Source organism: Passer montanus, unplaced genomic scaffold, assembly GCF_014805655.1.
Source record: "Passer montanus isolate IOZ18808 unplaced genomic scaffold, ASM1480565v1 scaffold109, whole genome shotgun sequence".
Taxonomy (NCBI): domain Eukaryota; kingdom Metazoa; phylum Chordata; class Aves; order Passeriformes; family Passeridae; genus Passer; species Passer montanus.
The window spans coordinates 2,149,951-2,174,035 of NW_024357502.1; the positions used below are offsets into that span (position 1 = coordinate 2,149,951).

Below are 24,085 nucleotides of genomic sequence, written 5' to 3' on the forward strand. Positions count from 1 at the left end.
CTTTTTGTAAATATTCAAATGAATATTGTATGTGTTATGTTAGAAAGTGATGCTGTATTCATCTTCTTAAGTAGTGTGTTAAATGTAGTTTTAGGTTAGAACATAATGTTAAAATAGAAACTATGCTATGTAAGATACTCGTTTTTAAAGAGAGGACTTGCACTGAGACAGCAGCCACCGGACACCTGAATCTTTCAGAGAAAAAGAATTTATTGCTCCATTATCAGAAGGAACTAACTTCTTCCTGGCTTGCTCATTAAGAAGTTGACACTGACCAGACAGAATCCTTTGTTTGAATAGAATTTATGCATCCTGTATGAGGTGTATGAATATGCAACAGGCTATTGATTTTAAGGGTTAATCCTCTGTTAATGGGTGCCCTTTTCTGGGCTTATTTTGCCCAGAAAAGGTACCCGGACCGTCTGTAACTCTTTGTTTTTATTATCTCATATTGTCCTAATCCAAATTGTCCAAATTTTTATTACTCTAATTTTATTACTATTTTAATAACCACTTTATTACTATTAAACTTTAAAATCCTAAAAACAAGTGGTTGGCGTTTTTCACACCTCGCTTACCCTCGGCCCATCCGAGCGCGTTTTCCCTCCCCGTGGAGAGCACACGCCTGTGTCACGTGTGGAAAACGACAAAAAGTCACCTTTTAACTACAAAACTACATTTATCGTACTGTTAAAATGTTAATGCTGCACTGCTAATCAACACCACACAACGCACACTGTGAATATCTGCGCAGAGCCGTGTAACACGCGCTTTCCACACGCGCGTGCGTGCACGCGCCCAGCTGCGCGCACATCTGCCCGCGTGCACGCGCACGAGCACGCCCCGCCCCTGACACGCGCGTCCCCGGTTCCCGTCCCCATCCCGGTCCCCATCTCGGTCCTCGTCCCTGTCCCGTCCCATCCCGGTCTCCGTACCCGTCCCGGTCCCTGTCCCCATCCCGGTGCCCGTCCCCGCCCCGTCCCCGTTCCCATCCCGTCCCTGTCCTCGTCCCGTCCCCATCCCGGTCCCGTTCCCGTTCCCGTCCCCTCCCGGTCCCCGCCTCGTCCCCGTTCCCGTCCCCGTTCCCGTCCCATCCCCATCCCGGTGTCCTCACCGTCCTGTCCCCGTCCCCATCCCGATCCCGTTCCCGTTCCCATCCCGGTCCCCGCCCGGTCCCCGCCCCGTTCCCGTCCCCATCCCGCCCCATCCCCGCCCGGTCCCCGCCCCGTCCCCGTTCCCGTCCCGGTCCCGCCCGGTGCCCGCCCCAGCGGCGCGGGCGGAAGCGCTCGGGGATGGAGCCGCCGGCCATGGAGGGGCCGCTGCTGGTGCAGCAGAGCCACAAATTCGGCACCAAGGTGAGTCGGGCCATCCCTCCCTCCCTCTCCCTCTTCCCCTCCTCCCCGCCAGCTCCGGGGCCGCTCCCGGTGAGCGGCGGCCCCGGCGGGCTCGCTGTGACCCCGCTGCCCGCAGCGCTGGAAGCGCGGCTGGTCCGCGCTCTACCCGGCCAGCCAGCACGGCGTGGCTCGCCTCGAGCTCTTCGACTGCAAGGAGCCGGCCGGGCGGGCGGGCACCCGGCGGCTCGCCCGCACCGTGGTGCGGCTCAGCGACTGCACCAGCGTGGCCCCGGTGGGCGACAGCGGCCCCCGCGCCGGCACCGCCACCTTCCGCCTGGAGACCCGCGACCGCAGCTTCCTCTTCGCGGCCGAGAAGCAGCAGAGCGAGGAGTGGGTGGCCAAGCTGTGCCAGATCGCCTTCCCGGTGAGCCCCGGGCTGGGCGGGAGCCGGGGACAGGACGGGACACGGGTGGCAGCGTGTGGGGTGGCACCTTGGCGCCTGGCAGCTCGGGGAGGACACCCTGAGGTGTAAAGGTTTGAAGTGCCCGGCCCTGGCGCTCTCGGTGGCTCCTGCTGTGGTTTGTGGGGCTCCTCGGCTGTGCTGTCAATAATTCGAGGTTGTGGCTCCGAATTTCAAGTCGGGCTCTTCTTGCCCGGTGCAGAGCCCGTGCTGGCCCTGCAGAGCTGGCAGGAGCCCAGCTGATGGCCAGGAGCGTTTCCTCTTGGCCCAGCCATTGCTGCCTTTCCTGCCACAGCAGCCAGGGTGGAAGCAGAGCCTCGAGAGCCTTCCAGGACCTGGAACCCCTTTCCCAGCCTCGGGGCTCGCTCCTGGCTGCTGCTGTGGGCTCTGGAACCCTGTCCAGCCCCTCCTCTGCAGCCCTGGAGCTGCTGGGCAGCAGTGTGCCAGCCTGTTTGTCAGCGGGTGCCCTGGCTGCGTGGTTTTCTGTGCCCTCTGGGACAGCAGCCCACGCCTGCCCAGCTCCACAGCGCTGCCTCTCCCTCCTGGGAGGTGTCTGCAGAGCCCTGGGTTGGGCTCCAGCTGATTCCAGGCTTGGAGTGCTGGGCAGGGCTGCCTGGCAGGAGGGCTGTTAATCCCAGGATGTCCCTTGAGTGTGATTTACCTTTGTCCCTCCCTGCAGTCTCCTGGCAGGCCAGGTGTGTCTGTGCAGCAGACCAGGGCTGGGAGGCACTGGTGGAATTGTCTCTGTGTCTCCTGGTGCAGTCAGGGTTGCAGCCTTTGCCCTGAAAGTGGCTTGTGGGGCTGAGCTGGGGACACAACACACCCTGGGAGCGGGGCAGGGTGGTGGCCAGGCCAGGGAGCACCTGCTTGGAGCTGCCATCCCCCACATGGGAGCCATCATTTGTGGGCCTGAGAAGCAAGCTGAAAGTTTAGGAGGTTGGGAGCAAAAGGCTACGAGGCTGGCATGTGTTTTTAAAAAGGCCTGACCTGAAGCAGGAGGCACAAGAGCTGCACGTGGCCTCTCTGCACAGAGCTGGGGATGCTCAGCTGGGATTGCTGATCATCTGCATGGAGAATGTGATTTTGTGTCATGTTCCTGCCCAGAGGGCATGCAGGGTCCAGCAGCTTGGGAACTAGGGCCAGAGATCATTTGGAGTTCAGAACAGATTTTTTTTTTCTAATTTCCTTTTGAAGATGAGAAGTGCAGTCAAATGGAGGCTCTGGCAGATCTGGTGGCCCTTGGCTTTCCAGTCCACGCTGGAGCCCTGCTGTGTTGATGCTTTAGCTGAGGAGGAGCTGCTGCTATCAGCTCTCAGGACATGAGGTTCTGTGACCCAACCACAAGGGCTGGATGCCCCTTTTTTGGGTTAAGAAGCTCATGTGTGTGGGTTTTAAACTGAAACTGTGGCCTGTGCCTTCTGCAAGATGCACCCTCTGCTGCAGCCCCAAGGAGCAGCTCCAGGCACTGAGCATGCCTTGTGCCAGCTGCACAGGGCTCAGGGAGCCTGTCCTGTGTGAGGGGCTTTTCTGCAGGAGGATCTCTGGAAGCACCAAGGGTTTGTGTCCCCTCCCTGGCCCTTTGGGGGCCCTGCTGCTGGGACACAGTCGCTGACAGCGTGTGTGTTGCATTTTCAGTTCTGCATGTGCTAAAATAGAAGCGCTCGCTTCCCCTCTGCAGGCTCCCTGTCCTCCTGGGCAGGGCAGGACACAGATCCCTGTGTCACCAGGCCATCAGCTTCCCCTGTCACCAGGCCATCAGCCCCCTGTGTCACCAGCCCCCTGTGCTAGGGATGGCATGGCCAGGAGGCTGTGTTTGGGTTGTGCCATGCTTTGGGGGCAGCTCTGTGCCTTGTGCTGCCCTGTACCCTGTCACTGCACAGCCCAGCTGGGGACAGGGCGCTGCCAGGAGCTCAGGGAAGTGCCCCCTGTGCTGTCTGGCCCTGTTGGTCCGTGTTCCTGTGGGCTCAGGGGGTGCTGTGGCCAGCTCTGGGGTGGGCAGGGTGCAGCACAGCCGGGCTGTGGGGCTGGAGAGGGCAGCAGGGCTCAGGCCATGCAAGGTGGCCTTGGGGCTGATGTGGGAAGAGAGCTCTGGGTCTGATCTCTCTCCTTTGGCAGGGAAATGGCCCCAGCGATGGCCTGGTGTCACAGTACGGCCGAGAGGGCAGCGGGGAGTCACCAGCCCTGGAGATGGCCGTGAACTCCATCTACTACTCCAGAGATGAAGGTGGGGCCTGCTGCTGCCCTGGCTCGGGGCCACCGTCCACAGAGCCTTGTCCTGCTGCTGCCCCATCGCTGGGGCCACGCTGGGCATTGCTGTGTCCCCTGCCCTGAGCAGCCCTGTCCCCACAGTGGGCTGTGTCCCTGAGCAGCCCTGTCCCCACAGTGGGGCTGTGTGTCCCTGAGCAGCCCTGTCCCCACAGTGGGGTTGGTGTCCCTGAGGAGCCCTGTCCCCACAGTGGTGTTGGTGTCCCTGAGCAGCCCTGTCCCCACAGTGGGCTGTGTGTCCCTGAGCAGCCCTGTCCCCGCAGTGGGCTGTGTGTCCCTGAGCAGCCCTGTCCCCGCAGTGGGGTTGGTGTCCCTGAGCAGCCCTGTCCCCGCAGTGGGGCTGTGTGTCCCCTGCCCTGCCCTGAGCAGCCCTGTCCCCACAGTGAACACCTTCTGGGTGACCGTGCAGCGGACGGAGGCCGCGGAGCGCTGCGAGCTGCGTGGCAGCTACGTGCTGAAGGCGGAGCGGGACAGCCTGGTGCTGAAGGAGCCACGGACAGACAGGATCCTCTACGTCTGGCCCTACCGCCTGCTGCGGAGATACGGCCGGGACAAGGTGGGCAACGGGGGCCCCGTGTGCTGCAGCTGCTCCCTGTAGCTGTGCCCTTGTGGATTCCTGCAGCCAGCCCTGCCAGGATTGCTGCGGCCCCTGGTGGGCTTGGCTGAACTCAGTTCCTGTCCTGTCACCTGGCTGGCAGGACACAGGCATGGACACTCATCCCCTCTGTGCTGTCCCATTTTCATGGATTCCTGCAGCCAGCCCTGCCAGGATTGCTGCGGCCCCTGGTGGGCTTGGCTGAACTCAGTTCCTGTCCTGTCACCTGGCTGGCAGGACACAGGCATGGGCATGCCCTCTGTGCTGTCCCATTTTCGCTGAGGCCATTGCCTCTGCTGCTCTTCTTCTCCATCCCAGCACTTGCCAGCTTGTGCCAGGAGCAGGGACATCCCTCAGGGCTGCACACACGCTCTCCCCAGCTCCTGGAACCTTGGCTCCTGGCACTCCTGTCTCTGCCCCGGGTTCAGTCCTTCCCTCCTAAGGATGGTGGCCAGAGCAGAGGGGCTTTGAGACACCAGTTGCTCTGGATTTGTTCACTCCGTGGGGGAATTGCTCCTGTTCTCACTGACCTTTGAAGGTCTGCCCCTCTCCAGAGTCCTCCTGCAGTGAGTCCCCAATCTGCCTTGCTGCTACCCTGAGTGCAAGGGGTGTGGGCCACGCTGGACAGGAAGGAAATGCTGTCCTGGGGCTGCTCAGTGGGGTCCTGGGGCTGCTCAGTGGTGTCCTGGGGCTGCTCAGTGCTGTCCTGGGGCTGCTCAGTGGTGTCCTGGGGCTGCTCAGTGGTGTCCTGGGGCTGTTTATAGCAGGGACCATGTTGGTCACACTGTGCTTATCGTGCTTTTTGTGGCACATTCCCAAAGCACAGGTGGAAACCGAGCTGTCCTTGTGGGGGTGTCCAGCTCATCTGCAGAGTCTGTGCTGGGGGCAGGAGGAGAGCTGCAGGGTGTGGGGAGCTGCACCTGCAGTGACCTGAGCAGAGAGGGTCTGATTGTGCTTCTGTTCAGCGCACTGACCCATAAAAAGAAGTTTGTCCCCAGAGACTTTTGTAGCAACTGCAGGGGCTGCTGCTGCCTGTGAGAGAGGCAGAAAATGTCCCCTGGTTAAGGGAATGAGGCTCAGGAAGAGTGTGGGCGTCAGCTGGTGGGAACCTGCTCACCAGCGTGTGCTCAGGCCAGAGGAAGCACAGCCCTGGTGCAAGACTTCTCTTTAAAGGACCTTTTACCATGAACAGATTAATGCTGGTAGGTCAGTGCTGTATTTACTCTTGGTAACTGAGCTGCTGCTGCTGAGCTTTCTCCTGTGGAAAGCCCTGTTCTTCCTCTTGTATCTCTTGCTTCCAGAGCACTCCCTTCTTTCCTAAGATTCCATGCTAGTTTCCCCTGCTGAACTGTCACTCAGCTTCTCACCCTGCTCCTTCCTCAGTGTTGTTTCTTAGACTATCTGGTGAAGGTGGTAGAATCTGCTGGAATTGCTCAGGTAAGGCAGCAGGGCTCCAGCAGGAGCTGCAGCTCTCTGGGGCACTCACAGTGATGTCCCCTCAGGTGTGCTCCAGCTCTACAGCTCGTAGTGTGGCCTTTCCCTGCCCAGCTGCTGGGCACAGGCTGGCCCTTGCTGTGGGAGTGGAAGGAGCAGGATTTCAGGGCAGGATTTCAGGGCAGGATTTCAGGGCAGTCTCTCCTGCAGGATGTGCAGGATCAGTGCTGCAGCCACACTCCCTTTGGTGGGAAGCACAGCCTGCACAACGTGCTGGGTGCTGAGCAGGACGTGACACTTCTGCTTCCCCTTCAGGTGATGTTCTCCTTCGAGGCTGGCAGGCGCTGTGACTCAGGACCCGGAAACTTCACCTTTGAGACCAAGCAGGGCAACGAGATCTTCCGCCTGGTGGAAGCCTCCATCCAGGAGCAGAAGGCTCAGGTGGAGGAGAACCGGCAGAGCTGCGACTCGCTGGAAGCCGATAGCCCCGGCGTGGTGCAGATCCGCCAGGCCCTGGCTGACAACCTCAGCCTGGAGCTGCCCGCTGAGGGGGACGACACCCCGGCACCCAAAGCAGGGCTGGCACCCAGGGCTGGTGCAGCAGCAGCAGCAGCAGAAGAGAGAGATGCCACATCTCTGCTGAAGAGCCGGACTCTGCCAGAGCTGCCCGTGCCACCGGCCAAGCCCACGGTGTCCAGCACCCCGCCACGCTCCCCTCTGCCCAAGGGGCTCCGTGCTGTGCCGCCGGCCGAGGACCCGTCCAGTGTGTACTCGGAGCCCCTGGACTCGGTGAAGGGCCTGCAGCCGTGGCCAGACCCGCTGTACTCGGACCCTGTGGACAGCAAGGCCGTGAGCGTGGCCAAGGCGCCCGGCGGGGCTGCGGAGGAGCCGAAGCCGCGGCTGCCGGTGCTGCCGCCGTACTCGGGCCCCTACGAGCAGGTCCGGCCCGTGTCCGAGGGGCAGGGCCGGGCCGAGGGTCGTGGCCAGGCCCCCCCTGGGCACAAGGAGCACATCTACGACGAGCCCGAGGGCCGTGCCCCTCGCTCGCTGCATCCCTTCGCCTACATCTACGACGAGGCGCGGCCCACCAGCGAGGCCTGGCGCACGCAGGGCCACGATGGCAAGGGGGGCTACGAGTACCCCTACAACCCCAGCACTGACGATTACTCGGTACCCACCTTCCCGGCCAAGGCCAAGAACCCCAAGCCGGTGCCAGCCCCCAAGCCCCCGGCAGCCTTTATCCCCAAAGGGGCAGAAAGGGTGGAGGAGCCTGGCAGGCGATGGGGCGGCGCGGCCCCTGAGAAGGTGCTCGCCAAACCCAGCCTCAACAGCAGCAACAACAACAACGTGGAGGTGCTCTACAGCCAGGTGGTGAAGCCCCAGCAGCTGCAGAAGAAGGAGCAGTGTGTGGATGAGTACAGCTTGTTCCCTCTCTATGAGGATTTAGGGGAGATATAAGCTGCTGCTGCTCTGTGTCTGTATCCCAGCAGGGACTGGACACCCCAGTGCCAGCTGGGTTTCTCCTCCCCAGGATGACTTGGGGCTGTTTGGGCTCAGGCAGAGCCCCTTTTCTCACCAGTGCTGAGAGGCTGTGTTTCCCTGGAGGGAAACAGCAAGAGAGCTGTGGCTGGTGCAAGCCCCAGCTCTGGAGCTGGCTCCACTGTGCCTTCTGATCTGCAGGAGGGCTGGTATTTTCCTCTACCTGCTGCTCTGGCTCTGCTCTGGCTTCCTGTCTGACCAGGCTGCAGAGCTCTGGTGCCTTTTATGGTGTGTGGAAGGCTGCTTGCCGTCAGTCTCCAAAAGTATTTTTATACAAAGTTATTTTAATATTAAAGTCTGTATGTCTCAGAACGACACGTTTGCCTGTGGCGTGGATGGGGAGGTGCAGGTGCACGTTTGTGTCTGTGCCAGGGCTACTGAGCCAAGAGGGAGCCTCAAAGCCAAGTGCCTGCCAGGCTGAGCTGTGGCTGCATGCCCTGGTGCCAGGGGATTAGGGGAAATCAGGCTCAGATGTGTGATGGCCTCCAGGCACAGGGCTGGGCAGGGACAGGGACAGGGGCCAGCTCTGCTGCAGCTCGGTGGCTGTTGGTGAGTCACAGGATCTCTCCTTCTCCAGCTTGATCCCACTGCTGATCCTCCCTGCTCCCAGCTGCTTTGGGAGGCCTGGAAGGGCCCAGTCTGGTTCCCATTCAGTTTAATGGCCAAATCTGTGATGCCTGCTGCGTGGTTTGTGGGATTGCTGCGTGGCCAGCCTTGGCCAGAAGCCTACCCAGGAGAAAAACAGGTTGTGCTTTCTGTGTGGGGCCACACCAGGCCTGCTGGCATTGGCTGTCCCCACGTCTGGATGGGGCTGCTGGTGACTTCTGCAGGTGTGGCAGCCTGTGGGTACCCAAAGAACAGGCAGGTGACAGGCAGCAATGTGCTGCACCTCTGCAGAGGGCTAAGCTCCACTTCTGCAGCCCCAGCTCAGCCAAACTGTTGGGGAAGCCTGGAGGTTCAGGTCCCCAGGCTGGTGAGATGGTGATGAGGTGATGAACTCTGGGCATTTATTGGTGCCCTGGTTGCAGGGGGAAGGCTCAGTCCTGTAAAAACACAGCTCAGCTGTGGCCAGGACCAATTTGTGGCTGTTCCCCTCTGCTGGGTCCTCTTCTCCACTGGGGTTTTGCTGCAGGAGAAGGGAAAACTCTCTTGGGTTTTGGGAAATCTGAGGGAGGCTGAGATGGTTCCAAAAACTTGGTTGCCTCCCTGCTGCCTCCTCCCTAAACCTGATTTTATAATTTTTATGTTGTTGACTGGTTTGCAGGCCCCAGGCTGGGCCATTTGTGTGTTCACTCCTGCACCCAACCATCCCTGTGCCTGCAGGGGTGTCTGCCCTGTCTGCCATGGTACCTGCCCTCGATGTCTTGCCCCAGCAGCTGCCTGATGAGATGCCAGGCCATGGGAAGAGCCAGCCCCTGCCTCTGGGCCTGTCAGAGCTGGGATCCCAGGGAGAAGGGATGGGATTGTGGTGCCTGCCTCATGCCCTTGCTCCCCTGCAGCTGTTTCCCAGGAAGCACAGGGCACTGGTGGGATGGCAGTGCTGGACATGTCAGGAACCACAGGCACAGAGTGAGCTCCATGGAGGGTAACTTTATTTTGGAACAGCTTTTCAGAACCAGGTAAGTAGAACACAAACTCTGCTTGGTATCAGGGGCTCAGTGAGACCACCCCACCTTGGCTTGCTCAAGCTGTCCTGGGCTCACACCTACCCCACCCCAGCACTGAAAAACAGGCTGGTATCTGGCCAGGAATTCTCTGGAATTGCTCTGGCTTGGCATTTGCTACAACCCCCTTCACTAGCTGGGGCGTTGGACAGCAAGGCCAATCTTGGAAGTAACCAAATCATCTGGAGAGCAGAACTCCAGGCTTTAAGATTAAATCCAAGAGCCCTGTTTCATTCCTATTCAACCACCCCACTGAACCTGCTGCTGTGGGATAAGGGCAGCTCAGCACGACTGTCTGATTTCCTCCCTGCCCTGCCTGCAGCTCTTCTGCTCCCACTGACAGCAATCTGTGATTTGTGGCCTGTGCTAGCCCAGTCTCACAAACCCAAATTTGAGGCAGGCTGGTGACGTGTGCTGGCAAGAACAGGAAATACGTGGTGCTGCTTCTGCAGGGGACAGCTGGATCTCTGGACAGAGGGTCCCTGAGCAGCAAACTTCCTGCAGAACTGGCTCGGTGACGAACACAACGTGAAACAACAACGAGGAGGAACAAACGATGGGAAGTGCCTGCCTGGCCAAGGCCAAGCTCGGTGTCTTGCCTGACCACATCCGGCCAGCTGCTGAGCCAGGACCTGTGCCTGCCCAGGGGCAGCTCACTGTAAGAACTCCTCATACTCCTTGGGGAGCAGGGAGCCCTCACAGGAGCCTCTCCTGGCTGCTGCTGCTGGTGATCTGAACGTTTGCAGGGGAGAGGGAGCCATCAGCAGAGGAGCCACTGCAGCTTTGGCTCTGCTCTGAGGCTGCAAGACAGGGACAAAACACAAATCCCTGTGGCAGGAGGTGCTGGCTGTGCCTCACCCAGCACAGGGAGCTGCCTGCAGCAGGAATCTGACCAGGAGGGCACAATCTGCTGGAATTTGGCCAGGAGGGGACATCAGCCCCCGGGCAGGCTGCTCACACACAGGGACTCACTCACCTGCCTGGGCTGGTGCCGCTCCGGGCGCTGCTCCCGGGGCTGGGGCTGCTGCCGGGGGGGAGCTTTGTACAAGGAGCTCTTCAGGTACTTGTAGAGGTTGCTCTTCAGGTGCAAGGGGTTGTAAGCAACTTCCACTTCCAAGTTGTTCAGGGCGCTCTGCTTGGAAGGGAGAACTTGAGTTTGCTACAGGATGTGAGGTGGAGGCTGTGGGGTTTGCATGTTTGTGGTTTTTTTGGTTTCTTTTTCAGGGACAGTGTTGTAGACACTCCAAACCACCCACCCTGCAGTGAAAGGTGAAGGGATTGTTGGCTGTGCTGCAAACCATAAGGAGCACTCTTAGCCATGTGTAGAACAAGAGGCATCTCCAAACAGATGTTAATGGATTTAAACATTCCCTTGTAGGATGCAGTCCTACCCTTTCCCATACCCAGAATCAGCCAAGAAGCTGGAACTTCCTTTCTGGGCACTGTCACCCTCAACTCTGCCTCACAAGGCCTCTTCCACCCAACAGACACCAACATTGCTCCCAAGGACAGGTATTTGCTGTCCATGGAGAAAGCTGTCTGCTGGGAAGGAGTTCTGGAGTGCACCATCACACTTCAGCTGTCACTAGACATTGTCACAGCCATTTCCTTCTCTCGTTATCAGCTGAGGTGATAACGAGAGCTGATAATGAGTGACTCACCTCGATGGGGCCCCTGACCTGCTCGGGGTGCTCAGCCAGGAGGACTGGGAAGGCTGATGGCAGCAGGAGCTCCCTGATGGCCACTGCTTTCACCAGGAGAGTGGCAGAGTCAGAGGGGACGATGACATAATAGGGGTGCACCACCACGTTCCAGTTTGGTCCAGTGTTCTGGGGCTCATGCCTGGCCAAGAGCATCCACTTCCTTTTCTAAAGGGCAAAATCCAGGTGTGAACAACAGCAGCAGCCACTTCCTTCAGCCCTGCCACCGTGGGCTCAGGGCAGGCACAGTCACACACCACGGAAGGGAAACTATTCTGCAGCAGGGCTGAGGACAGTATGACATTTGGTTTGTTTTTTAGCAAGTCAGTTCTTAAGAAAAACACCCAATTTTGGTTTGCAGCTTGTCAGTAACAGCCAGTTCTCCACAGTCCAAGTCCTGGTTAATTATTTTTGCTGTTAAAGTTGCAAGTCTAACTCCAGCCCTGGCATTTGCATTTCACACCTCCAAACACTCATTTCTGGTAGGTTTGAGGGTCTTCCCTAAGCTTTGAGGAGCTGTAGCATCTTTCCAGCAGATGGAAGGATTTACAAGCCCAACTCTGGCCCACAAGATGAGGTTGCAGCTTTTAAAATATTTCCTGGTGCAACCAGAGAGATGTTACAAGGTGTGCCCTCACTGTTCCCTTCCCTGGCCATCCCTCCCCATCACACTGCCACTGTCACACACTCACCAGGAGACTGTGACACAAAGCATGGAAGCTGTGCTGGTTTGTCTCCAGTTCATCCCAGTCCAGCTGCCAGCAGCTTGTGGGCTTGATGATGAAGGGCAGCCCATAGAGTACAGACTCACAGACCCCTTCAGACTTCAGAGCCCTGCCAGGATACAGCTCATGTTAGTGCTCAGTTAAGAACAACTGCACAGCTTAGAAATTATCCTGTTTGTTTTTTTTTCCTAACTAAAGGGCATCTCTGTGCTCTGCCTGTGCCATGAACTGCTGCCAGGAAAGTGAATTGTTAGGTGAAATCACAGCACTGTGAGGTTTTGCTTAGGCTCTGGCATCCAATTAATTGCTGTGGCCTCATTAGGTAATGATAGAGTAGAATTACTGCCATTAAACATTTCACTGGGGCAAAATAACTTTTGGAGGAATGGCATCTGTGGTGTCACCCTCATTGAGTGCTGTGGTGACACCAGGTGTGATTGTGGTCTGCATGTGGGCTGTGCTGTTCCATGAGAGGAAGAGTGATGGAACTGGGGGTTTTTCACACCAGAATTTGGCTCACCAGCACCCCAGAGCCTCCTGGTGATGTCAGCAGGCCCCAGGAAAGTGAAGCTTTTCTTCCAGCCTGCCCCAGTTACCCAGTGGAGGACAAGGAGCACCACTCACTTCAGCACCCGGAGTTTGTGCAGAGCTGGGGATGGCCAGGCTGTCATGTGCCAGGGAGAAGTGGCATCTGCTGCTCTCCCAGAGCCATCAGATGTCCCCAAAAGCAGGGCTGGGTCCAGCAGCCTCTCCTGCAAGTCACACTTCAGGCACACTGGGAGAAGGAGAATGGTTTAGGTCACTGGGATTGGCAATGACATGCTCAAAGCACTTAAAAATTAATGTTTTCTACCAATTATTGGAGGAAGACAAATACCAAAGCCTGACACAAGGCATCAGCTTGTCCCCAAATCCCTCTGCAAGACAGCCTTTATTTAAGTGCAGCTCTCTGTAAAACAGCCTTCATTTAAGTGCAGCTCTGGCACAGACTCAGTTTTGAACACAATTTTCAGGGCTATTCAATTCTCAAGGCTCCTTTTTACCTTGGCCACGTGGCTGTAAATTCACATGCCCCTCCAGGCACATTTTTGCTGCAGAATGGAAACAACTGCAGCCTCAGCAGCTGTGGCAGCAAAGAGCAGCTTTGTAAGCCTGATGATTTTCCAAGCTATCCACAGACCTCACCTGGGTCTCTAAATGGGAGGGAAGGTGCCCATAGGACAATCCTGGGTACCTTTTAAGGCTGAGGGATTCAGGAGCTCCTAGAAATGGAGCAGAGGGGAGAGAAAATGAAATACTCAAGTTGTTCTTGGGTGCAGCAGCGTGGCCAAAACCTCCTGAGGGAAGGAGGAGATGGAGCTGTTCCCTCTCTGTGCCATGGTCATGGAGCCATGTTTTAAACAGCATCTCCAGGCTGATGACATTGTCCTCTACAGTTTGCACCTCGATGTCCATTCCCAGGATTGCCATATCTGCAGGAAAAAAAGGAAAAGGAGGTGAAAAAGCACCAAGATTTTCAGCCATTGAAAAGATTTCTTCAGCAATTATTAAACTCCTTTGTTGGAGGTGCAGACAAATGTGGTTTGATGTAGGAACAACTCTGAAGCATGGAGAGAAATGTAGGCTGAACAGAGTTAGGCAGGATATAAACAAGATAAGCCCCAAAAATACCCCAAAACTACCCACAAATAATACTCAAAGGTGCATCCAGATGAGAAGCTAGCTTGAAGTCCATTAGATAAACAATAAAATGGGCTAAATAAAATAAAGGGAAAGGAAAAACTGAAGCTAGCTTGAAGTCCATTAGATAAACAAGAATAAAATGGGATAAAATAAAATAAGGGAAGAAAAAAATCCAATTTGCAAATTGCATAAGACGTGCAATATAACCACTTGTAAACACAGAAGACAGAGTGTGGTAGCACTAATAGCTTTACCATGCAGCCAGGATGTGGAAAGGCTTTCTGAGAAGATGAATAAATAGCAGAAATAGCCTTTTTCCCCTCCTTGTGTTTAGCAGGCCAGCAGGGGGATTAAAAAACAGTGCTGCATCCATCTCCACTGAGATATCTTTTCATTTCTAATGCCATTTGGTGAAAATGACACTTATGCATTAAAAAAAACCCCAAAACGAAAGAAAAACCCCAAGAAATGAATGGATTTCTAGCTGGCAAATAATCCAGGACTACTGTAATGACTGTAATTCTCCAAATGCTCTGCAGGACACACTTTTTGACTGTCTTGAGGGAGAGATTGTGTTGGTGGTGTGTCTGCAGCAAAGCAGCCTCAACTTCCACTCACAACAGATCTTTCACACTGCCCTTGCTACTAAAAACCTTTCCTTATCCTCTCTGACTGTCCCTGGCTGCCAGGATATTTCATTCTTTTATTTTTTCAGTTCTTTACTTGGTTTTGTTTTCTTTTTTGGTTCTTTATTTATTTTTTTTTAATTCAAAGCTGCTCTTCATGAACTGAGCTGTTCCCAGCTGCATCCCCTTGCCCTGAGTGTTGCTCCCATTTCCCTGCAGAATTCACTGTTGCAGGATGATCCTGTTTTGGATGCATTCCCTGCAGATTCTAGACTTGGGCTTCTCTCAGGGATGTGCACTGAAGAGGGCATTAACAGCCCAGAAGACAAAGCACCAGGAAATCCATGTAATTAACTTTTACAAACAGCAAAATATAGCTAACAAAGGAAATTATTTGTGTTTTGGGGCTGGTAAATGCTTTAGTTCTTCCCTCAGTAAATATTTCCCTGTTTTTTTTTTGGTTTTTTTTTTTTTCCCCCTCTGTAATATATATTTAATCACTTCCACATCTGCAGTTGGCACAAGACATGACAATTTTAAAAGAAATTCACTGCATTAATTAGGAAAACCAGGTTGGGGTGCCAATATCTCAAACATTCTGGAGAGCAGAGCCCAGGTAGGGAATGGAGCCCTGGGATTGCAGAAGATGGGCTGGGGTTATAAAAAAGGCATTAATGTTTTATCTGCAGGACTTGTTGTTTGTTTCTATCAAAGAGAAAGAGCTGGGAGCAGTTATCTCCAGCACATGCAAATATTAACCTTTGTTAGCAAAAGGTCTGGCAAGGCTCAGCTGCTTTCAGGGAGTGTAATGAGGCAGGGGAAGAGAAATGCTAATAACAATAACAAAACCAACAATAATAACAATAACAATAACAATAATAATAACAACAACAATAATATTTTTTAAATGAGCATTATATAATTATAATAGAATAATAGTATATTGTTAGCAAAAGGTCTGGCAAGGCTCAGCTGCTTTCAGGGAGTGTAATGAGGCAGGGGAAGAGAAATGCTAATAACAATAACAAAACCAACAATAATAACAATAACAACAACAATAACAATAATAATAACAACAATAATATTTTTAAAATGAGCATTATATAATTATAATAGAATAATAGTATAATTATATTCATAGTTTATAATACTATATAATTAAATATTACAATACAATAGCATTATAATAAGAATAATAGTATAATTATATTCATAGTTTATAATACTATATAGTTATAATGTTACAATACAATAGAATTATAATATATAATTACTTATTATTGATAATAATGATAATAATAGTTATAATAACTATGATAATATATTGATTATATAAAATTAATAGTATATAGTTATAATAATAGTATAATTATATTGATAATTTATAATATAATATAATTACAATATTATTATAATACAATAGAATTGTAATGTATAATTTAATGATAATAATGATAATAAATAAAAGTTTGTTTGTTTGTTTGAGGTTTTTTGTTCTCAATTAGAGACCAGGCCAGGCATCCTGTTGGTCATTCCTCCAGATTATTCCCACCTCAAATGTCCTGCTCTCCATGGGGTTTAGTTAAATCACTTTGCTCTGGTTCTGAGACCTCAGCATGTTCAAAGCTGTTCTAAGATTTGCCAGCATGAGGTTTTCAAACTAGTGAAGTCTTTTCCAGCTGCACTAACCTGGGAATGAGCCTGGAGGGGGTATCCTGATCCTGCTCTGGATATTAAAAATGTAAGTAGGTTCAAATAACCCCTAAAAAAACTAAAGGAAGAAATATCCTCAGTGGAATTAAGCTCTTGATTAAGTGCTGCATCACAATGTTTATTTTCTAGCTCAACACAGCACTAATCTTGCACTTCCTGTACACTGGATCTTGCAAATTCAATGCTCTTTACTGTATTTTTTTAATAGTAAAATGGATTTATTTTCTGAAACAGAAGGAGGGAGCTCCAGTGGGCATCTTAAACCAGTTGGGCTCATTTTTCCAGTTATCTGACATATTCATCCCTTGTTGCTTTTTCTTACAGAGCAAATAGTTCATCCACTCAGAAAATTAGAATTTCATCATTGACATTTCAATGGCCTTTATGTCCACATTTATATGTTCATTCCATTTACTGGGTGAAAGTGCTACACAAAAATCCCCATTTAGAAATCATTTGGGTGGGGTTTTGCATTCCCTAAAGCAGAGCACAGAGCATCTCCTCCTCTGTGGAGCTGAGCCTTCCAAGGATTCCCTGCAGGATTCCCAGTCCCTGCTCTGACAACTGACCAGAAATTTGCTGCAACCACGAGAGAAAATGAACAGCAAGAGACAAATAACCCTGCCTGTCCCTCAGTAAAAACCAGAAATAACCCCTTTTAATCCTGTTGGAATCTGAAATACAAAGAATTCTCAGAACTTTGGGCCTGTAAACCAAAGCTTAGAATTAAGATTTGATCTGAGACTTTAGAAAAGGCTCCCAAACTTAAGTACTAGAAGCAAGAATTTGGATTTATAGTTTAAAGCAGAGACATGTTAAGCTAAGTAAAAGAAAGTTGAGAGGTTTAGAGTTTAAGATATAGAAAAAAATAAAAGTAGCTACCAAGGTCAACAAAGACATTAGAATGCAGTAGTGTGAGTTTGTGTGTCACGACATGATTAGCTAAGAAAACTTACACTGCAGCATGGGTCTATAAGATAAAATATTTAAGGATTGGGTCAAAACCATAAATATCCTTTATTACTGCAGTGTTTTATTAGTCAATAACTCCTTAAAAAGTCTTGTGACTAAAAGTCTTATGGACCATGCTGTAACAATGTGAGCTGAACTCACTCTTTTTGCCTATGTAGAAGATAAAAAAAATAAACTACATCATCTAAAAAGCTCTGAAGTCCCATCTCTAACTCATTCAGAACTTAAAAAATCCCTAGAGAATCCTCTTTCCCAGGCTGCACATTGGTGGGAAGAGTTACTGTCACTGACCAAGCCTCTTGTTTAGCTGTTTTTTGTCTCTGATTCAGTTCCTGCTCACTGCTGTTGCTTTCCTCCATGCTCAGAGTGTGTTACCCCCATAACTTGATGCCTTTTTCTCTTTAACCCCCACAGTGAAGCTGTGTCACACATGAATTTTAAATAACACCAAGAGCTGAAGTAATACACTGCCAGTTTTTGGTAAAAGTAATACACTGCCAGTCCTTGGCTTCTTTTTCCTGTCAAGGTCGTGATTGAAGCGCTCCAGAGGGTATTTTGTGTTCAGACTCAGATGTTTATTAGTTCTTATCTATTTTACAGTCTCACAAGCAGTGAGTTCTGCAGCATTTCACTACCAAGGCACAAAATGGCCTTGGATCTCTCTCTACAAGGTCCTCTAAGGCTAAACTATCCCATTAAGAAATGACACCTAAATTATTTTCACTTTTAACCCAATAACTAATCATTCAAAGTCCAAAATGTGGACTTTTCTGTCCAGTTACAAAATACCACCAAACCCATGAAGAAGAAGGTGAAGAAGGACCAGCCTCTGCCCTAAAACCTCAATCTTGCTATATATGTATTACTATATTCTAAAACCTTAAACTCTGGGTTTTCCACCCTGTGATATCACACAATTCTAATCAAACTCCACACCCACAATCCCAGTTCCATCATTCCACTTTGGAAGCCTTCTCCACAGCCTCAGGTCAATGCAGTGTTCTCCTGGGGGTCAGTGCCTGCCAGCACAGAAAGTCTGGAATTCTCAGCATCCAGGACTCCAACATCCAGGACCCCAACAATACAGGAGGTGTGGAAGTTCTACAAGCCCCAGAGAAGAGCTGTGGTACAAACTTCCTCCAAGCACAGCAGTTCCCACTCACCCAAGGGACATTAAGTGGCCCAAAGGGAAGTGGAAGATGTTGGACTGTCATAACTTCCCTGAAAATGTCCTCCACTCACCGCTGCTGGGCTCCTCTGCTGGCACACACTGCTCCACATCCTCAGGCTCCAGGAAATCTCTCTTCACAACCTCAATGACCTGTATTCTTCTCAGGCTCACCAAGTCTATGTCTTGTAGCTTCTTTTCCAGCTGCTTCACCATGTCTCTGCTGGGCTGGCTGGTCAAAATGGTGATCTGAAACACAAATCAGAGCATGAGGAGGCTGCCTCTACCCCAGTTCTCTCTTGGGAGGTGGAGATGTTGGGTAGCACTGGTGTCACTATGGAGAGAGGAGAAATCTTGCTGAAATCTCTCATCTTTTCAAAAGCAGATTTATAAGCAATATTTTTTTGTTGAGCTTTGGTTCATATTTAAGCCAACATGAAATGGATTGAGAGGTTCACTGGAGGAACATCTACAGGCTTTGCTCTCTGTGCTTTGCACTTGTAATCAGAGTCTCTGTGTGTAAGAAGGGACTTGCACATTAATTATAATTCAAATAGACTAAACTGGGCCTTCTCCCTTGAAAATTGAATGGGAATTTTGTATTTTTTTAATGGGCTTTGCTCTCTGTGCTTTGCACTTGTAATCAGAGTCTCTGTGTGTAAGAAGGGACTTGCACATTAATTATAATTCAAATAGACTAAACTGGGCCTTCTCCCTTGAAAATTTAATGGGAATTTTGTATTTTTTTTAATGTATCCAGTCTATCCTAAAGATATTTCCAAAGAGAGCAGCAGTAGGTGTGATTGTCACCACCCAGTTTTGGTCTGATACTGAGAAAGGGAAACAAAAAGTCTGATACTGAGAAAGGGAAACAAAAAGTCTGATACTGAGAAAATTCAACTTACTCTGCATTAAGAAAATGCTTGTGATGGGGAGGGGGGAAATTGCAAGCACTTAAGTATCTGGAACAAAAAAGAAGCCTTTTTTGAAACTCTTTTTTTGGCCTTTTGTAAGGGTAAAATCCCTTCCTGACTGTGAGTGACCCAAGCCTGTCCCTGCAGCATGTCTTACATCCCCCTGCAAAGAGAAGTACAATAAAATTGCATAATCTAGAAGAAATGGAAGGATAATTGCATAATCTAGAAGAACTAGAAGAATAATTGCATAATCTAGAAGAACTAGTCTAGAAGGACTGCTTAGGGGAGTAAAAACTCCCTGTATCCATGGATTAACTTAATTTTTAATGTAGCTTGCTCCTTCAAGTATAGTAGAAAATGTCCTGGGTTTTGTTGTGTATCAGAAAAGGTCTTGTGTCCAAAGCATGCTCTGTTTGTTCCAACCCCCAGCTTTAAAGTGCAAATCACCTTTCAAATGGTCAGGAAAAATACCTTAAAGCCTCAAGAAAGGTAGAAAATCAGCAGAAAAGTTTCCTGGACAGACACTGGGAGTGAGTCTCAATTGCAGCCTGATCACAGCGTGACTCTGTGAGACTCTGGAAGGATTTAAGGACCTAAACAAAGCAGAAGGACTTGGCAAATTTCACTTGTGGGAATCTCAATTTGCTTTTTATGACTGGCATGTGGATCCCGAGCCTGGGAAGTCTGAAATGCAGGATTATTTGGAGCTGATATTTTCTGCTGTCCAGAGGAAAACATTCCTGTGTGAGTCCTTTCCTCTTGATAACTCCCTGTCCTTTCATGTCAGTTGATACTGCTTAAAAAAATACTTCCTCCTGTGAACCTTGCTCTGCTTTCTGCATTCACACATCTGTTCTCACGTGCTATTAGCAGCTTCCCTCCCATTTATGCAAAATCACACATTTGGAGCTGAAAACGCAGCCACCAAAATCCATCAAAAGTGTGTCCACCAAAATCTATCAGATCCTGGACCAGGACAGCTTTCCCTAGATGTGTCCCCTTTTCCACAGCAATCTGTCCAGAGGGATTTGAGGACTTGATATCTTCCTTCAGGACTTCTGTGGATCTCTGTAACATCCAGAGTGCTGAATACCCAAATTTTTCTGCATGTTCACTGCACACGAAATACACGTTTATAAATCACAATGATGTGGGATGGCTCCCACTCCCCTCCCAGCACTTTCTTACCTCAACAGAACTATTTGTGGAACCTCCTGCTCCTGTGTGCCTGCTGTACTGCTTGAACTGCTGCAATCCATCCTGCACAGCTTGCAGCACTCCGCTGCCCCCCGGGGGGAAGCAGCCTTCAGCCGGCAGCGAGCGCAGCTCCGAAATGCAGGCTTGAACTCGGGCAAAGTTTTCTTTCACTTGCTGCAAAACAGGGGTCAGGGAGCAGGAAAGGAAAAGCTGGGGGCTTAGGTTACAAGAAGTGGCTGGGGAAGGCTCCTGCCCTCCTTAGCAGACACCTGGCTTTTCAAACCAAGGCACCTGGTAAACAACATGAAATACCTCTCCATGATGTGGAGGAAGGCTGGTGCTCACAGAGAAGTCAGCTCACCTGAGCCTCACCAAGAACTCAGCAGCTAAACTGGTACATTGTGACCACAGGAAAGATACTGAGTGAACTCTACCAAATTTATTGACAGCAATACAAGACACTGCTGCCAGAGGTCACCTTCCCCACTGAGGAGGCAGCAGGTGAACATTTGACTTGTTTGCTTTAGGTGTGTGGAGCTCTGGGTCACTGAAGCACCCCTGAGCCCTGGTTTGCAGGGTGGGCTTTGAGTGGAAAGCTGCAAAGGCTCTGCTCAGTCCTCACTCAGTCCCACATTAAATTTTTTGATGCTTCAATGGTGATTTCTTATCTTGTCACCATTTACTCTCCCTCACAGCTATCTACTTTCATTCTGGCTTCTCTTTTTTTGCCCTCCCTGCCCTTTCCAGGGAGGCTTTATGGACTCTCCTGCTAGGGAGACCAGTGGGAACAGAGACCATAAACAAGCACAGAGGAAAGGTTAAACCCAGGGCAAGTGTGTGTGACACTTCCCCATGTACTCTCCCCATCTCTATTTTCAGCTCTGGGGCTTTCCTGACTTCATGATTTGTCTAACACAGCTCTGAAAAACAGCTTCAGCACAGCAGCTGATGGCTGCTATGGGAATGCAGCGCCCAAAAAGCCAGCAGAGTGAATACAAAGAATGGCTTAGGAATTATTAAAATCATTGTAAACATGTTTTGCAGTTAAACTTATAATTTGTTCTTGATTTTCCAGCCAGAACAGAGAAGGGACCTGCTCCTATTTAGAGGAACAAAAGATAAAATACAAGCATGTTCTTCAATCTAGACAGAAGAGTAAATCTATTAAGAAATCCCTGGGGGATAAAGCAAATAAATGCAAATTAGGAACCAGGTACAGGTTTCACAATGACAATTATTAACCACTGGATGAAATTATCAAGATTACCCATCTTGTCTTCAGATCAAAACTAGATGGCTTTCTGGAAGGAAGTTTTAATGAAATAGGGGTACTTTAGTGAAATATAATAGCCTGTGATGAGAACAAAACAAAACAGTGATCTAAGGGCTCCTCTGCCTTTAAAAACTGTGACTGTCAAAATGAGGAATTGTTGTTTAAATTAAAAAGACAGCTGATCAGGAGCAGCAATCATAATACTGTCCTTGTCACACTATCTATAACCTTTCTTACAAAACAAACACAATTAGCCAGAGTCTTCTTGCAGATCACATTTGCTCATTTACTCTTGACCTCTGGGTTTTTTATTTTTCTCAAGACGTGAAGATTTGACAAAACTCTTCAGAATGTTTCCACCATTGCTGTATAAATTGGAAGGGTTAATCCTCTGTGTTTACACTGATGCTGTGTAAATGGGAATGCTCAGTGTGATTATTTCTAACAGGATGACTTCAAAAATTCTTGCGAACTTTAAGGTGCACATTTGTATTCCCAAACTATTACTGCAGAGCTGCTGCTCATTCTCCATTTATTCCTGTGCAGAGCCATAAGTGAGAGCAATATTTGTTCTTACTGACTTAGAGCTCTGTATTTAAAATCTGTGTGGATGTGGCACTTAGGAACATGCTTAAGTGGTGGATTTGCCAGTGCTGGGTTTAGAATTGGATTTAGTCTTAAAGAACTTTTTCTGAAATCACAGAATCATCTGTGAATATATATCAGCACAGATATATATTTTATATATATATATAGACATTCAGCACAGATATATATATATATATATTTAAATTTTTTTTTTAATTCTGCACCTTTCCCCTTCAATGTCTAGAACCTCTTACACACTGGTAATATTTGTCCAGCTCGAGTAGTGTGTGATAATTCCAACAGAGAAGCAGCACAGCACAAAGCAGCACACGAAAGGTGCAACAGATGCTCCAAAACAGATGTTTTAGGATGGAAGAGCAAAAAACCTAATTTATCAGGTTGACAGATCAAAAGTGACACTCCTCCTTTTCAATTTTACCCTTTCATAGAATTCACCTCACAGCAAAATGATCGTTCGGAGAATGGCCGATTTTCAAGACGCGAATTGATATACAGATTTTTAGGTATGAATTTAGATATAAATAATTAATTAATTTTTTTTTTTCACGTACCGTGAAGGGCAGCAGACACTCCTGCTGGGGCTGCACCACGTAGAGGCTGAGCAGGGGCACCCTGCAGGGCCCTGGCAGGCCACAGGCCAGGCACAGGACGTTCTCCAGGGCCTCGGAGAGCACGGAGCAGGTGTTGGCCCAGGAAGGGGAGGTGGCATCCACCACCAGGATGTGGGATGGCTGCTGGCTCAGGGCTTTGGCAGCAGGGAAGGCTCTCTGTGGTCCTGAGGGGAATTTTCTGCAATTCATGGCTTCTGCAGCACGTGGGTGTTGTGTGCACGGTGATGCATCTAAACAGGAGAAGTAAATAAAGAACAGCAATGAGTGAGGCTCTCTTCAGAACCCTGATAAAATTACTGAGAATTTCAGACTTTCTGTGCTAACAAGCACTGACCCCCAAGAGAACACTGCATTTAACTTAAAGCCATAGAGAAAACTTCCAAAATTAAACAATATAACCAAGATTATGAGTGTATAGTTTAATTAAAAGTGTGTAATATCAAATAGTTGAAAACCTAAAGTTTAAAATTTTGGAATATAGTAATACATATATATATATATATATATATATATATATATAAAAATATAAATATAATTTTTAAGGCAGAAGCTAGTCCTGCTTCATAGATTTAAGTAGTATTGTGTAATTAGACAAAAAAGTCCACATTGCAAGCCACAAGTAGTTAGTTGTTAAGTTGAAAATTTAAATTATAAGTGTATCATTTAAATAAAAGTGTATAATAGCACTTCAGATACTTAAGTGATTGCAATTTCTCTCCCCCTCATCACAAACAGTTTCTTAATGCAGAGTAAGTTGAATTTTTGTTTCCCTTTCTCAGTATCAGACTAAAACTGGGTGGTGACAATCACACCTACTGCTGCTCTCTCTGGAAATATCTTTAGGATAGACTGGATATGTTAAAAAAATACAAAATTCCCATTCAATTTTCAAGGGAGAAGGCCCAGTTTAGTATACAAGTCTCTTCTAACACACAGAGACTCAGTGATCACAAATGCAAAGCACAGAGCACAAAACCTGTGGATGTTCCTCCAGTGAACCTCTCAATCCATTTCACACAGAAAAAACCTTAAAAGTTTAAAATTATAAAATATAATAATATATATATTACAAAATAAAAGTTTTAGAAGAAAAACTAGCCCTTGTTCTTCATGAATTTAAACAATATTGTGTAATTAGATTTTAAAAATCCACATTGCAAGCCACAAGTAGTTATTAAGTTACAAGTAAAAAAATAATTTAAGTGTAATTTCTTAATTAAACAGTTTATCCTTAAAAAACCTTATAGAAAAAAAATACAGCTCCATTTTTAATTTGTTAACATAGAGTACTATAAAAATCAGTTTGTAAAACTGGAATATAAATAAAAACTAACAAACATCTAAATCCAAATTCTGCACTGGCCAGGAGGTTGCACCCAAACCCTGGGGAGAACAGTCCCTGTTCCTTCACCCCCAGCAGCATGAGACAAATAACTGGAAAAGCCAAAAGAGGCCAGCAGGAAGCAGCAAGAAAATCCTGCACATCCATGAATTTAATTTTGTGGGTAAAATTCACTTTATTTTTTTTTACACTTTTTATTTATTTTTACTTTGTGGGTATGAAGAACCAACTTTTGTCCTTCAGAGAGTCAAACATCCG

At 49.3% G+C, this 24,085-nt stretch overlaps 2 protein-coding genes across 2 annotated transcripts; one reads left to right on the forward strand and one right to left on the reverse strand.

The window, feature by feature from the left end:
• Positions 1–1,226: 1,226 nt before the first annotated feature.
• DOK1 (docking protein 1) lies at positions 1,227–7,939 on the forward strand. The gene is made up of 5 exons (XM_039724796.1): positions 1,227–1,355; positions 1,471–1,758; positions 3,910–4,018; positions 4,443–4,615; positions 6,404–7,939. The coding sequence occupies exons 1-5, from the start codon at positions 1,293–1,295 to the stop codon at positions 7,544–7,546; spliced, it is 1,776 nt and encodes a 591-aa protein (XP_039580730.1). The 5' UTR covers positions 1,227–1,292; the 3' UTR covers positions 7,547–7,939.
• A 1,287-nt stretch (positions 7,940–9,226) lies between these two features.
• LOC120509579 (meiosis 1 associated protein) lies at positions 9,227–22,674 on the reverse strand. The gene is made up of 9 exons (XM_039724394.1): positions 22,426–22,674; positions 19,984–20,166; positions 17,953–18,127; positions 13,015–13,188; positions 12,341–12,491; positions 11,684–11,825; positions 10,953–11,159; positions 10,268–10,423; positions 9,227–10,091 (listed from the first exon to the last, which is right to left on the reverse strand). Exons 1-9 carry the CDS (start codon positions 22,672–22,674, stop codon positions 9,945–9,947), a joined length of 1,584 nt encoding a protein of 527 aa, XP_039580328.1. The 3' UTR covers positions 9,227–9,944.
• Between the last annotated feature and the right edge of the window lie 1,411 nt (positions 22,675–24,085).